The 14,091-nt window shown below is 45.1% G+C and overlaps 1 protein-coding gene across 1 annotated transcript in view; it reads left to right on the top strand.

The window, feature by feature from the left end:
* Positions 1–14,091, top strand: part of TMEM222 (transmembrane protein 222) — a 139,563-nt gene that overhangs the window by 92,068 nt on the left and 33,404 nt on the right. Inside the window, exons 3-4 of the mRNA XM_078682612.1 lie at positions 4,676–4,707; positions 5,295–5,391. Coding sequence (XP_078538738.1) covers positions 4,676–4,707; positions 5,295–5,391 — 129 coding nt within the window. The remainder of the gene's footprint in view (positions 1–4,675; positions 4,708–5,294; positions 5,392–14,091) is intronic.

The raw sequence follows: 14,091 nt of genomic DNA, 5'->3' as shown, positions 1-14,091 counted from the left end.
TGAATTGATTGAACCTACACGATTGAGAAGCTGGTTTTCGCGGAATCATTTTTAACATAACATGGCTAAAATGATGTACTGATTCTTTGAATCTTTTTATGGCACTTTAATGGACTTGACTGTCTAAAGTATTTTGGATTGATTGTAAATTGATTGCGCTGTTAAAACAACGCTGTCTGTCTGATGAAGACATGCCAACTAAACAACCGCACAAATCATTGAAATGTTGGTGGAATAAGACATGCTAGTGTTGTGAAATCAGGGGTAGTCAAAACAGAGCTCTGAAACAGGCTATTAGTGGCAAGGGATTGGTCATGGTGAGTGGCAGCAGCAAAAGAAAAAAAAACATTTTCTTACGCGCCATTGCCAACATTGTAAAGAGTGAATAGGAGAACAAGCAAAGCCCCTGGAGATAAATACATTCCAGAAATTGCTTTGTGTTAGAGACAACCTTCTTGCCTATATGGCGGTTGTGAGTGCTAACATTGGAAACATCTCTTTTTACATTACACATCCTGTTTGTTCATCAGCCAGTACTCTGTGCACCTGTGACAGTCAGTTCTCCAACACCATGGCCGGTGTCCTTCCACGAAAACACGCACTAAAGTGCAGTAGTTGCAGAGGCTCCAAGCTCATGCGTTTAAGGAACCCGCTACACCATACTCTGTGGTTATTTTTTCTTTTTGCTCAAAACAAAGCGATAGGATCTCATTTCCATTGCTTTCTTTGGAACTCGATGTGCTGTTGCTACACCACTGACATCATGACCAGTGCAGCACAAAACGTGCTCCACTACACCCAGCACTGGTATGCAACAGCTCGGACCAGAGTCAGTGCTCCCATAGCACACCATGGTCTGCATTGGTTGCATGTGACCTTGTATAATGGAACTGGTGTTCATGTAAAGTGCTCCAATAATCTTCCGGTCGAGTATTTGCTGTATTTTGAAAAGTGCACTGCGATAAAAACCAACCTTAGCATAAGGAAAGACGCATTGATACCCATTTATTTACTGATTTGTACAAAGTGAAAGCCGAAAACATGGATGCATTGTGCCTTCCTCTCTGAAATTGTGTTATTGGGCAAATTATTTATTTAATAAAAACTCTATTTTTCTTCATTTTGGTGTATTAAAGCACTTGTCAATGCAGTGCTTTTATTATGCCTATTACTGTCAAAGCTTCCACATTAAAGAACAGTAGATGTTGTATCACCCCGAATAATATGCTGCATGACTAAATACTATAAAGTCCCAAAGGCAAGACCTATTGGCTATGCCAGTGCCTGTTTAAATTATTTTTTAGAGATATTATCTTTAGATCTATTGGCTCTGCAGATCCTTCTTGGCATGAAATATACATAGAATTTGAACCTTCATTTCTCAGAAACTGCTGAACTGATTTACACCAGGATCTAGCTTTCTGCCAAATTTGATGTACTTCCATTCAGCCTTTATGGGTTGCAACAGGAAAATGCATTTTGGGACCCCTGTACCCTTTTTCTCGGCCCGCTTGACGGATCAGCCCGAAAATTTCAAAGAAGAAGCTGATGTGGATGGGACTTTTTTGGGAAAGTTTCATAAAGATTTGTCTAACGGTGCTAAAGTTATTAGCAGACCAAAAACTCTATTTCCTGTGGAAACGTGGTCTTCACCATAACTACCCCGTGGTGGCTGACACTGGGTAATTGGGCACACATTTACAAGGATATAGATAATTGTCCTTTAATATGTATATTACATAGTAGTAGCCATGTTATTGAAGTACACTTTGACCGTGTTCTGAGTTATGACCGTAGATATAGGTAAGTATTAGGTTTTAATTTTTTCCCTATCTATTATTACTTTATTAAAGTGGTAATAAGTATGGAAAATTATTTACAAGTTTATGTATGTTAAGATTTTTTTTTAAATACGGAGTGCCGCAATACTTCCTAGGAATTACCACGGTACTTAAAAAAAATGCATATGTTAAAAAATTGAAAATACACTATACTTTGCAAATGTAGTGTAGTAGAGTGTATTAATTTTTTTTAACGTATTTAATTATTTGCAAAAAAGTCTACATATTCTGCGGTAATACTTAGAAATGACTTTGCTACTTAATTTTTTTCTGTAAAGTGCTATAAAAATATATAGAGAAATATAATTTTTTTTTACCTATTACCACTATAATAAAGTGGTTGTAGGTAGGGAACAACAACAATACCTACTACTTACCAAATCTAAGGCCCTCTCCCTGAACGAACGGAAAGTGTGCTGAAAACGACATGGTTGCTTTTTACGTTTTCAAAAGACAGACATTAGCCAATCACATACTGCCTTTGCATTGGTATATACCGCGGTATACTGCGTCACTATATCTAAATGGTTTAGCACCTATAACTTTAACACTACTTAAACTATTTACACCTACTAACAAAAATTACCATTTACACATTATAACCTTTTATTTCTGCCACATTCCATCTACATCTGTTCAAACACTCACGCTATGTCTGTTTCAATTACCACACTCCACTCTATGCACTTCACTCTATGCCACTCCACTCTACGCTATTACACTCTACATCACTCCACTATACACCACATCCCTTCGGGCCTCTCCACTTTATGCCAGTCCATTGTACGCTATTACACTCTAGGGCACTTTATTTTACAACTCTCCAGTCTACTGCTCAACACGCCCCTCCATGCTGTTGCACTTTAGGCAATTCCACTCAATAACACTACACTCTACACTATTCTAGTCTGAAACTCCACTGTACGCCACTCTGTTATAACAAGTTACAGTTGTGTGGCTTGTGAGTACATTGTGTATGATGGTGTGCTAATAAAAATAACGTGAAGGTTGTGGATACATTTTACAAGTTCTAATGCTTGTGTTCTTCTAGTTTGCTTTGTTTCAAAAGTAGAAATAACGTTATAAATATTTAAAGGTGATGAGTAAAATATACATTTAAGGTATAACTTCAACTTTAGAATTTTTAATGTTTGTCTGGTTGCATTTAGTTTGTATAGAAATAATAAATACATTTTTCGTAACTTTAACTACGTTTTAATCTTTGTTTTTTATCTGTGTGTATATGTGTAAGTATGTATGTATATATGTATGTATGTGTTTGTGTGTGTATATATATATATATATATATATATATATATATATATATATATATATATACATTAAAAAAAGATTAAAACGTAGTTAAAAGTTGAAGCCTTTAATCTTACCTCTGTGTCTGTTCTGTATATGTTTATACACATATACAGGCCAGACACAGAGGTAAGATTAAAGGCTTCAGTCCTACTTTTATGTCTGTACTGGTTGTTTGCTTCTCAAAATCTGGGAATGCTACTTATTTTTCCTCCACAAACTTTGATCCAAAGCAAGAGAGAGAAAGGCACAAAAGGGGCAAAGACGAGGAATGAACAAAGTGACAAAAAAGCAGGGATTAAAAAGAATGGGAAAGACTGAGATAATGTTGCAGGGTGTGTCTGGTATTTAAAAGAGGCTTGAGGTGGCATCTAGACTAACTAGCCTTGGTCATTTACATTTGATAGTGCCAGCTTCAGGCTTCTGACCAGAACCTTGGGCCCCGGGGCTTATTCATTAACAAATTAATCAGTGGCTGAGGCAAAAACAGCAGTGGTTTGAAGTGGGACAATAGAGGGAGTAGGGTAGCAGGAGAGGCGACAAGCATGGAAGGGGGAGATGATGGGTGGTAAGGACAGAGTCAAAATGTGGGGGAAAGAGTGAGAACAAGATGTGAAACTGGAAAGTGGAGACAGCGAGGAGGTGTGGCATCAGGAGAGGGGAGGCAGCGAAAGGTGGGTTCAGGGAGGCAGGAAAAAGCAGGCACAGGAGAGATGGAAGAGGAGATGTAGTGGAGACAGGACCATCATGGGAGGATGAGTCTGGGACAGTACATAGATGACTTGGAGTTTTCTACAAATGTGTCTAGTAACTAAGCCAGGGATAAGTGTTGGAAGAAGCAGAGACAGGAGAGTGGGTTGCAAGCAAATGTTGTGGGAGGTGACAACATGCAATGCAAGACACTATGGGTACGGAATAGGCAAGTCAGCAAAGTAGTAAGGAGATGGGAAACAGCAGAAGCTGGTGGTAGGGGAGGGAGACCTCATCTAGACATGGATACGATAGGGTAGACAGCAGTCGATGCAGGTAATGTGGGGACTATTATATTAAGGATGATAGCAGTGGGCATGAGCTGAGTAACGAGGCACAGAGTTCCTGGGTGGCGGGAAAAAAGGGATTAGAAAGTGAAATATGGTATTTGAATTATCAGTTGGTAAATAATGTTGTAAAACTGAGGGTAATGTTAAAGCGGAATGCTCCCCAACACACTGAGAGGAGCAGGTCAGGTGGGTTCTACCGCAGATGCTTCTTCCACCACTGCCTTAAGTTTTTGGGCATAAATCCCTGAGTGGGGCCAGCTTTGGTGAGTGAACGGTTGTTTGCCTGGAACTGAACTACTTTCCTTAAAAAGTACAAATTGTGAAGTCTAAAGCTGGATAATGGGATGCTGACACACTTTACAGACACTCTCTATGGCATGTGCATCCCATTTATGACATTTGATTGAAGAAGTTGCTTATCTCACGAAAATGCCGTGATCCTACTGTTCAGTTGTAGTAACACACAATGTCTTCATTTTGTAGGAAGACAATATGGCTTTTGGGAGACCAGTAAAGTAAGTTTTTTTTATTTTATTTATCATTTATTTTGAACAGATTCCCTCATACAAAAAGACCCTCACACCCCTATAAAATGAGTGCTGCTGCCCCTGGTTAGGAAGCCAACAATGTTGTCTTCTTCTAACCAAAGGGTTTGTGCTGCTTGAATGTTTGAAGCTGCGCATACAGATGAGAAAGGATTGGACGGATGGCCTGGATAAACTGAGATGAACTGGGCCTTTTGAGAGCAACAGTGTAATCTATCTGCAATGTTCAGCAGGCATTGCTCATAGAGCCCTTTATTTAATAGCACTATCAGACATGGCCTTTGTGTGCTTCTCCGTGCCTGCTCCCTCCTGTTTCCTCTTTTTCCATCTGTCCACCTCTTTTTATCCCTCTATCTCGTTCGTTTCCCCTCACTTTCTGCCTCTTGCTTTCCCTCCATCCCTCAATTTGTGGATGTGCTTCCTCTTAGCCTGTATGTGTTACTTAAGCAGCACTCCATTAGAAATAAATAAGTTGAACAATTCCGGTCTCTTGTTATTTTGTTTTTCAGTCAAACAGTGACCCCATCTTGTATAATAATTTTTTTATTTCACTAAAGGTACTGGAAACTGGATCCCAACAAGGTGTATGCTAGCGGCCCCAACGCCTGGGACACCGCTGTCAATGAAGCATCCGAGGAATACAAACACAGGATGGTAAGGGCTCTAATCTGTCATACTGTCTGCACTTGAACCTTAAACACGCCCATTCCTAGTTTTTTTTACCACAATTCCAGTGTCTGGGTGTGCGAACATCTCCTTTTTTAGGGCTGATCGTTTCTCTGTTCTGCTGTGCCCATTCTATCCCTGAGGAGGCATTCTTGTTCCTTTAACTCTGTCATTGCGGGATTTTGTGTTACCCTCACATTCTCTGTTCTGTATTTATGCATCTGTTACCCACTAGCTGTAAGTCCTTCGATTAACTGAGCTGTCATAGAGTTGCGTATTTATACTTCTTGTGGGTGTGTGTTCGTTCCTTTGCTACAATCCATGTGAGTCCTTGTAACCTTCTCCTATTTTGGCATCTCTGTAGCTCTGTCCTTCAGAGATCGTAATACTATCTCAGTCTTCCTTCTCTATTTGTATATTGGGGCCTTTGTTCACCTAACTTATTTCGAGCTCTCTCCTGGGTGCCCCTGTCCTTGTGATTAACTTTGCCACTTTTTCCTCTGTGTGGTCTGTAGTTCTTTCAGTCTCTTTTCATCATACCAGATTGTAAAGTGCAGTATACTGTCTAGATATTTCAAAATAAACTAAGCATTGTAGCTGAGATGGTCCCAGGCCTAAATTGCCAGATCATGCTCACTAATGTACGGAACCCCTGCCTGCCTTTACCTATAGAGCGGGACATATGTGCATATTGCTCTTATTACTCAATGGCTTTTTAAAAAGAAAATATTCTAGTTTTTCTTATTCATTTTTAGGTCTCGCCTGAGCCAGCGCATGCGCTGCTCTGCGAGACATTTAGTAAGGGTTTTAAACTTTGGAACACATACTTGTGCGTGTGCTTTTGTTTAATTCATCTGCTATTGGCCTTTGCATGCGTCTTTCTAAGAAAGACATCACGCAATTGGCCAATGGCAGGTGCATGTCCCATCTTCTCTCTGCCCCAGCCTAAGGTCCGCGGGAACGAGCGTGGCTTTCCTCCCTCGTCATGGCTCATTAAGCACATTGTGCACTTTCAGCTCCAACGCGGTCACTTTCACGTACCACACTTGTTTTACCTATTTATTTACTAGAGCGCCGTTTTGCCTTTTTGCACAGAACACCCCTCCCAAACATCAACCAGAGCAATGCCGTGGCTTGTTTCCAATATTCGGCCTCTTTCTGCTCTCCCATGTGCCCCATTCGAGATCCTCCTTCCGCATTCTGCAAGCACCCTCCTTCCCAATAGTCATCCACCACCACCACGTCCGCCACCACCACCACGTCCGCCACCACGTCCACCACCACCATCACGTCCACCACCATCACCACGTCCACCACCACGTCCACCGCCACATCCACCACCAGGTCCACCACCACGTCCATCACATCCACCACCACGTTCTTCACCACGTCCACCACCACATCCACCACCACTACCACATCCACCACCACTACCACATCCACCACTAGCACGTCCAGCCGTCCACCACCACGTCCACCACCACCACATCCACCACCACCACCACATCCAACACCACCACCACATCCAACACCACCACCACATCCACCACCACCACATCCACCACCACGTCCATCTCCACCACCACGTCCACCTCCACCACCACGTCCACCTCCACCACCACGTCCATCTCCACCACCACATCCACCACATCCACATCTACCACCACCGCCTGTGACAGGTAAAGCGTCACTGGAGGGCAGGGGTAATATGAGTGTCAACCCCGGCTGTACATGGGACATTTAAGGATGCATTGGGCGCGAGAAGACGGGAATTGGGGCTGGAAGTATTACACCAGACCCAAGATACACTTTGAAGAGGCGCAATGTCACAGGGGCTCCTGTAAAAGCACTCGCAGCATCTCTACCTCACAGTGGCATACCTGCACGAGACACTAACTCAAAACAGGCATTGGCATAGCCAATAGGTCTTACCTTTGGGACCTTATAAGGTTTTAGCCATGCAACACTTGATGTTGTTACACCAAGGATATTGTGCTGGATAACTAAACGCTTATAAGGTCCCAACTGGCTATGCCAATGCTTGTTTTTTTTACTTCAACACATTATTCCCATTGTGGAGGTTCCAGTTCTACTGTTAGCTTCTTAGAACTCTCGTTAAGCCATATTTCAGGGTCTAAAGGAATATGCATATTGTAGACTATATTTGTCCAATAAGGCTCCTCCCAAATATTGTCTTCGGTGCTTGGAGATCACATCCCTGAGCCCACTCCCAATGTCCTCTTGTATTCATTGCAGGTCTGTGCAGGGTTTTACAGACTGTCTGTTATGTTCCTGGATAGGCACACCATTTTACTTTTTGTTTTAATGTAGCATATTGTTTTTTGCAAAACAGCATCACATCTAATACAACCATCAATTAGCCCTCTCCCCTACCTCTTCTCCCACCCTCCTTCCTCTGGGGCCACCATGCTTCTATCAGCCCTCCTCCACCACACACAGTGGAGGTGGGCGCCCCAACCACCTCGTAGCTAGCCATGACCAATGTATTCCAAGCACCATCCTCGTAGGGGCGTGTCAACCCTCCTACTCCTCCAGTCCTGTGTGACCTGTCAGTTCTACACTAGACCTCATCTACCCATCCTTTCCCAATTTTGTTAAATTGTTTGGGGTAGCCTCTCCCTTTATATAACCCTCTAGTGTGCATATAGCAAAGATCCATCTCCCGTTCTGAAAACAGTTGACATCTTAAGAAGTAGTAACAAAACTTCTCCAGTATTGTATCTTTTATAGATTCACATGGCTGAAACTTCCCCGTTGTCATGGTGGTAGTACCATGGTAACAGTAAAATAGCAGTATTAAAGCTTAACATTGTAAAGCCCATAAGAATTCCTTAACTTTAGTAACCAATAACCATTGTTATAAACATACAAACTCCAGCCAATCAGAGCTTAGACCATAGAATATCCTTCCCCTGCAGGGCCACCCTACCCTTAGATTTCTTACCGAACGTGTGCTAGGGAGTCTCCCTGAGCTCTGCTCAGTCAGTGTTTCTACTGTTGCCCTTTTGAACTCCAGCTAAAGGATAATCTCTGTGTTCATTTTTCTTCTGATGTACCTGTCAGGAGTGTGAGTTCCCATTTTTAGGTCGAGCGTAGCGAAGGGACCTCGTGTATACTTTAGTATACTTTGTAAATGGGGGAGGTGCACGCGCTGGGACAGGGGAGGTGCACGCGCTTTCCGTCGCGGATCTCGGATTTGACCTCGTGAGCGCGCATGTGTGCGAGTGCGACTCTGCCATGCGCTTAGGAAAACGAAACCTAAGAGCCGCGCGACGTGAGCTGTCTACGGTAGAAGCTTACGCGCGCGGCTCTTAGGTTTCGTTTTGACTGGTTAAAGGACAGTTATAAAAACTATCTACAGCAGGTACACTGCATATTACTCAAATCTACAATTTCACAAAGTAAAATCGAGCACATCTCACTGATTAGTTTAACCCGTGATTATTTTTCATTTAAGGTGCGAGTTATTTACTTGAAGATGAAAGACCAGATTAAAGTGACAGAGTGGCCGAATTATGCAAAACTAAAACCGCAAAGCCGGCGGCATACTGCCGCCCCCTCCCTTTGTACCACAGACTGCAGGTGCTGGCATGGGAGGCGATGGGACCCGCCCTGCTGAATGGGAATGTCTGCATTCACTACCTGTGCCACTGCGTCACCTCTGAGTGGGCGGATATTCACAGCTCGTCCCGCAGACAAAAGGGGCAGTGGCGGGAAGGGCAGGGAAACCTCGCCGCCTGGAAAATCCCAGTTAGGTGCCCCCAAGGCCCCAGTCTCAGTAAGGTAGACGCTTAGCTATTGTACGCGCACAAAAGGCCTTAGCAACCTGTTTGCAAGGCCCCGTTCCGATAAGATAGCCCGGCGGGTTAATGAGCCTGACTGAGAGATCTGATAAGCATTCAGAATGCACACCTTTCGATTTGAGCTGAATAACTAAAAAATGGTGTACTGAATTTCAAGCACCACCGGGAAAAAGACCTGTGCCTGTACACAGAACAGGCCCAGTCGTGACCCCGGAAGTTACAGGCTATTTGCGTTATAGGCGCTAGCGGTCACCTGCCTGTAATGCATTTCCTGGAATCAAACGTTTGGGCCCGTTATAAAATATGATTCATCAGACGCGTTGGCACGAACTCGGGGTTGCTACGCCGTGCGTGGCGTAACGCACAATGCCCCCTCTCCCAACCCACCCCAAATAAATGCAGAGAAAGAAGCCCCCCCAAGTCTCCGATATCTCACAGACATTAATTGACCTTGGGCTAAATTGTGCCCCTTGAAAGGGTTGTGGCGCTCTGGGAGGTTGCAGGCCCCCAGCACCGCTGGGATTTCAGGGGCCTAAGAAAGGTTCCTGACGCTATGTCGTCTCAGTTCAGCACATGAACAGAAACACCTGGATATCTGGGGTCGGATCCAGGAAGGGGGCAACAAGAAACACAATGAACACATTACATAGGCAGGGATCGGTGTCCATTGTTCAAATCCACATTACACTATTTCACCCTTGTTTTTAATTTCTTCGGATTCCGGATCATAGCAAAAAGTATTTCACTCCAAAATACATGAGGACATTTACATACCTTCCAACTCACACGGTGCGTGTGTGCGTCTGCGACACCGGCGCCCTGCACAAGATCACACGGTCAGGCGCCCCTATCACAGCGCGTGCACACAACTAACCATAGACCCTGGCAGAAAGGGGGCGACACTCCAGCGAATTGTTTGTAAACTCCGCATAACTCTGGTCTATTACAGAGGGGTAGGGGGAGGGCGGCGACACCTCCCCGGGACAGGGGGGGCCCTGATGAGTGAAAGTGCCCGAGGCTGTGTTCGGCCCAATGCCCCGCCCCTCCTCACACGGCGAAATATTTTAATACATTTGCAGGTCTGTGCCAACAATAATATTTTACTTCCCATCATTTCATGCTTGACCCATAGGTCAAACAGCAGAGCCCTTTTTGATAAATTCAACAGATTGATGTTTTGATTGTCTATAATGGAGCTTGTAATAAGAAAGAATGGGTTTGGTATATAAGTAAACAAGGTGCGACTAGTGTAAAAGAATGTCGCCACATTGGTATTTGTTCGTCCTGTCCTATCACTGAAGGGATACGAGATAGTGTCGGACAGCTGAGGCACACCGATAGCTAAAGGTGTGCCTGTTTTTTTTCCAGCCAAAGACAGGCTAAGGTCTTATGTCCTGCGACTAAGTAATAAAACCAAGCTCCTCCTGTTTTAGTACCTGTCAGAGAATGTATGCATATATAAAAGGATCATCCAGGAATGGAGGACAAAATCATGTGGCATGTTGGCAAAATAATGCAGCAAGATAGGACATTCACCGGAACACTGTGCCAGTATTATGTTGCCATTTTACCACATAAACAAGGCCACATAAACAAGCAGTGTCTGCAAAAGTTTCCCGGATTTGTAACAGTTTATCACCCAAATACAGTGGGGTTTAATAAACCGGACTAAAACTAAGTCCGATTTTGTATTTTATTTTTGTGCGGTGCACAGTGCGGGTCATAGTCACTCTTTCGACGTAAGGAGGGGTTTGCATGCTGATCACGGGAACTGGACATATAATATTTTGGGCACAGTCTTTGGCAAGCATAGGTTTCCCCGGTAAGTGCTTGTTAGTTTACTGAACAGTCTTTGCCAGGCTTTTGTGAATGAGGGTACGGGTACCCCACCCAACGTTTGGTAATCCAGGGAAGCAAAGACTTCCGAGCCCCGACCAGGTCTTGAGGAACACCCTCGACCTCATCAGCAGATGGCAGAGTCCCTGTGAGATTATTTGGTCTTGCACAAGACTCCAGGCTTAATAAAACCGGAACCGAGCCCAAACCGGAAACCACACAGGCAACTCTTTCTATGGTGACACAACTCACAGGACACATACTCGAGGGACCGCACCTCATATGTGACATGTTTAAACAAACATATAATTTCAGCCAGCAAGTTCCATTCTGGGACTTGTAGTCCTTTTTAGGTCGAGGATGCAGGTGTCCAACTGGAGACCTAATGTTGTCTGTCTCGGGGGGAGGAGGACAAGAGGGTGTTACGAGCTTGAAAGCGGCCGGATTTGGGTGCGCGAACGCGCACGTCGCCTCCGTCCACGCGTGCGCACACAGCCAGCCACCACACAGACTGAAACACACGCGCGCTGCTTACTTTCACTTTACATCCCCCCACCAGTCATCGGATCTTTTTACACACGCACGCATGCATGCATGCATGCATACATACACAGACACACAGGCACACACGCAGACACAGACACACTCGCGCGCGCAGACAGACAGACATACAGACATACAGGCAAACACCACCCCCCCCCCCCTTACCAGGCTCGCACCACTGTGGCCAGCGTGTCCAGGTCTTCCAGCCGGCCGGCCGCCGCCCACCTCCTAAACACCACTGTGAGCCGCGGCAGAAGTTGAAGGCGATAGCCTTGAGGGCAGGAGCTGCGCATTACGTTGTTATGGGATGACAAGGTCGTGAGGATGGCCCTTTTACCCCCACCCCATCCCGTTAGGTAGCACACTAACGGTCCCTAAGGGGCTCTCCGTGTATTTCCCTTCGGCTCCGGCCACTACATGATAGCCACGCCCCGAGACTTCCGGCCCTTTGTCCCTCCTTCCGGACGTGGCTCTGACACTGATTGATCAGCCTGCCCGCGGGGAGCGAGGAAGCCAGCTGAGGAAGCTAAAAATGCGCCGGCGCTGAGGACTGTTGGAGGAAGGCGGAGGGGGAAGATGCAGCATGGCGGGCGGGCTGCAGCAGGGCAGCTCCCGCCACGGCCATGCAGCCACCAACATCCTGCTGTTGGGCGCCCTCAGCTCCTGCACCGACTCCGCCAAACAGGGACACAGCAGCAAGGTCAGAGCGCAGGGTACGTCCGTGTGGTTTGTTTGATCTGATTGCTCAATCTGACTGCTTCCCCCGGATCCCTTCAGACCACTGAAGGTCATAAAAGGCTTTCATTTGCCTCGCATCCTTGGATTTGCCTCCCATGTTGTGAATGAAAAGCTATTCTTGCTGTAGGGCTACTTTACGCCACACTCGCCTTCTTCAGGGGCTGCGGTGAAAACGGGGCCCTTTTCTGTGTGCACCTTCTGATGCACCCGGTTTTATCAGGCATCTAAGCTCATCCTGCAAGTGCTGTCTTTACCAATGCTTTATGAAATGCATAGAGTGGGTTTGGCTCTGCCACAGGAGGATTTCTCTGTCCTTATTCCTCCGGCTCTTTGGTGTAGGTATCATAACCTCACCTTTTGTGGTCCACTTGCATTACAGAACACAGGGATATTTTAGCTGTTCAAAGTACTCAGCGTCATGATACATTACATTATTTATCTCACTGATGCATTAAATGCAGAAACTAATCCTTTATTTTGGATTTGTATTTATTTTTGGTCTAGTCACTGCAGCAGGGTTATTGTAACCTACTAGCTTAGAGTGAAAATGCAAGCCAGAACTATTGGCTTTGCCAATGCTTGTTTCACTCTCTCATGGTTTGCTGTGGGTACAGCGCCAAGAAGCCGACAAGTGACGGCACTCCTCGCGGTGACTGGGTCCCATTGGTTCTGAGCGGTCTTTCTTTCTCTGCACGCTGGGGCCGTTCGCTAAAACCCATCAATTCGTTTCATAGCGGCCCCTTCCCCTTGCAGGCGGTCATTAATGTAGTTAATGACTGCTTAATGGTGGCCCTCTGGCTTCCTCTGGCGGCGGTGCGCACGCCCGGGGCGCCCTGCCCTCCCCTCCCCGGGAGGCGGGGTCCCGGCGGCGGGGACTGATTAACCTGCCACGTGCTCATGCAGACAACCTAGCAAGAAAATTATAAATCTGCCACCACCTCTGCTGACCGAGACAAATTGAAATTGTAGGTTCCTTGGCGGGAACCGTGTACTGCCCTAATGAAGTGTGCGTGTGCGCATGGGCTGCTTCTGGCTGGGCACAGATCCGCGGCTCTGGGTGCTGGTGCACACTGCCTGCCCACTCCATCGAGATCCGAGGGTCTCTGCTCCTACCCAGCTCCCTCTCCGCCTGCCGTGCAGATGCCTGGTGGTGCTTCTGCTAGGCAGGAAAAGAGCGTAGATTGTGCTATTTAATTCCTGCCTCCCTGCCCTGCCCTGGCCCCAGGTTTTCTAGAGTCACAAAATTCTGACGTCTAACCCTTTGTGAGTGTGCTTCAAGCTTTATTACAAATGTAACAAAAAGATGTTAAATTTTCACTTCTGTTCTTGGATTTTCGTCACAATAAAATACTCTGAACATAATCTTCACAAAAGTTATTTACAAAAGTTTAAGCTACTGCCATTATAAATTACAATAACTTATTTAAGTATTAATTATTTGTAAAAATTAACAGCCATTGTTATTTGTAATATCAATACATCTAAGTCGCGTAAATACAACACATATTGCATTAGAAATGCTATAGGTGTCGCATTTGCGAAAGTTATAACTATTAGCATTGTAAATGACATAGCTATTAATTTAGCTATTTTCAAAAACAAAACATACATAAAAAATGTGTCATTTACAATACCAATAGCTCAAACTTTCCTAATGCGAGACCTATTGCATTGTAAATGCTTGTTTCTTCATGATGTCAGAGTCTAAAAAAGGGTTGTTTAGGCCCTGTAAGACTTTTGGAAAGTC

The sequence above is a fragment of the Lissotriton helveticus genome, chromosome 3_1, assembly GCF_964261635.1.
Source record: "Lissotriton helveticus chromosome 3_1, aLisHel1.1, whole genome shotgun sequence".
Lineage (NCBI taxonomy): Eukaryota > Metazoa > Chordata > Amphibia > Caudata > Salamandridae > Lissotriton > Lissotriton helveticus.
Note: the sequence above shows the minus strand (reverse complement) of the source record. Positions and strands in the feature narration are given on the sequence as shown.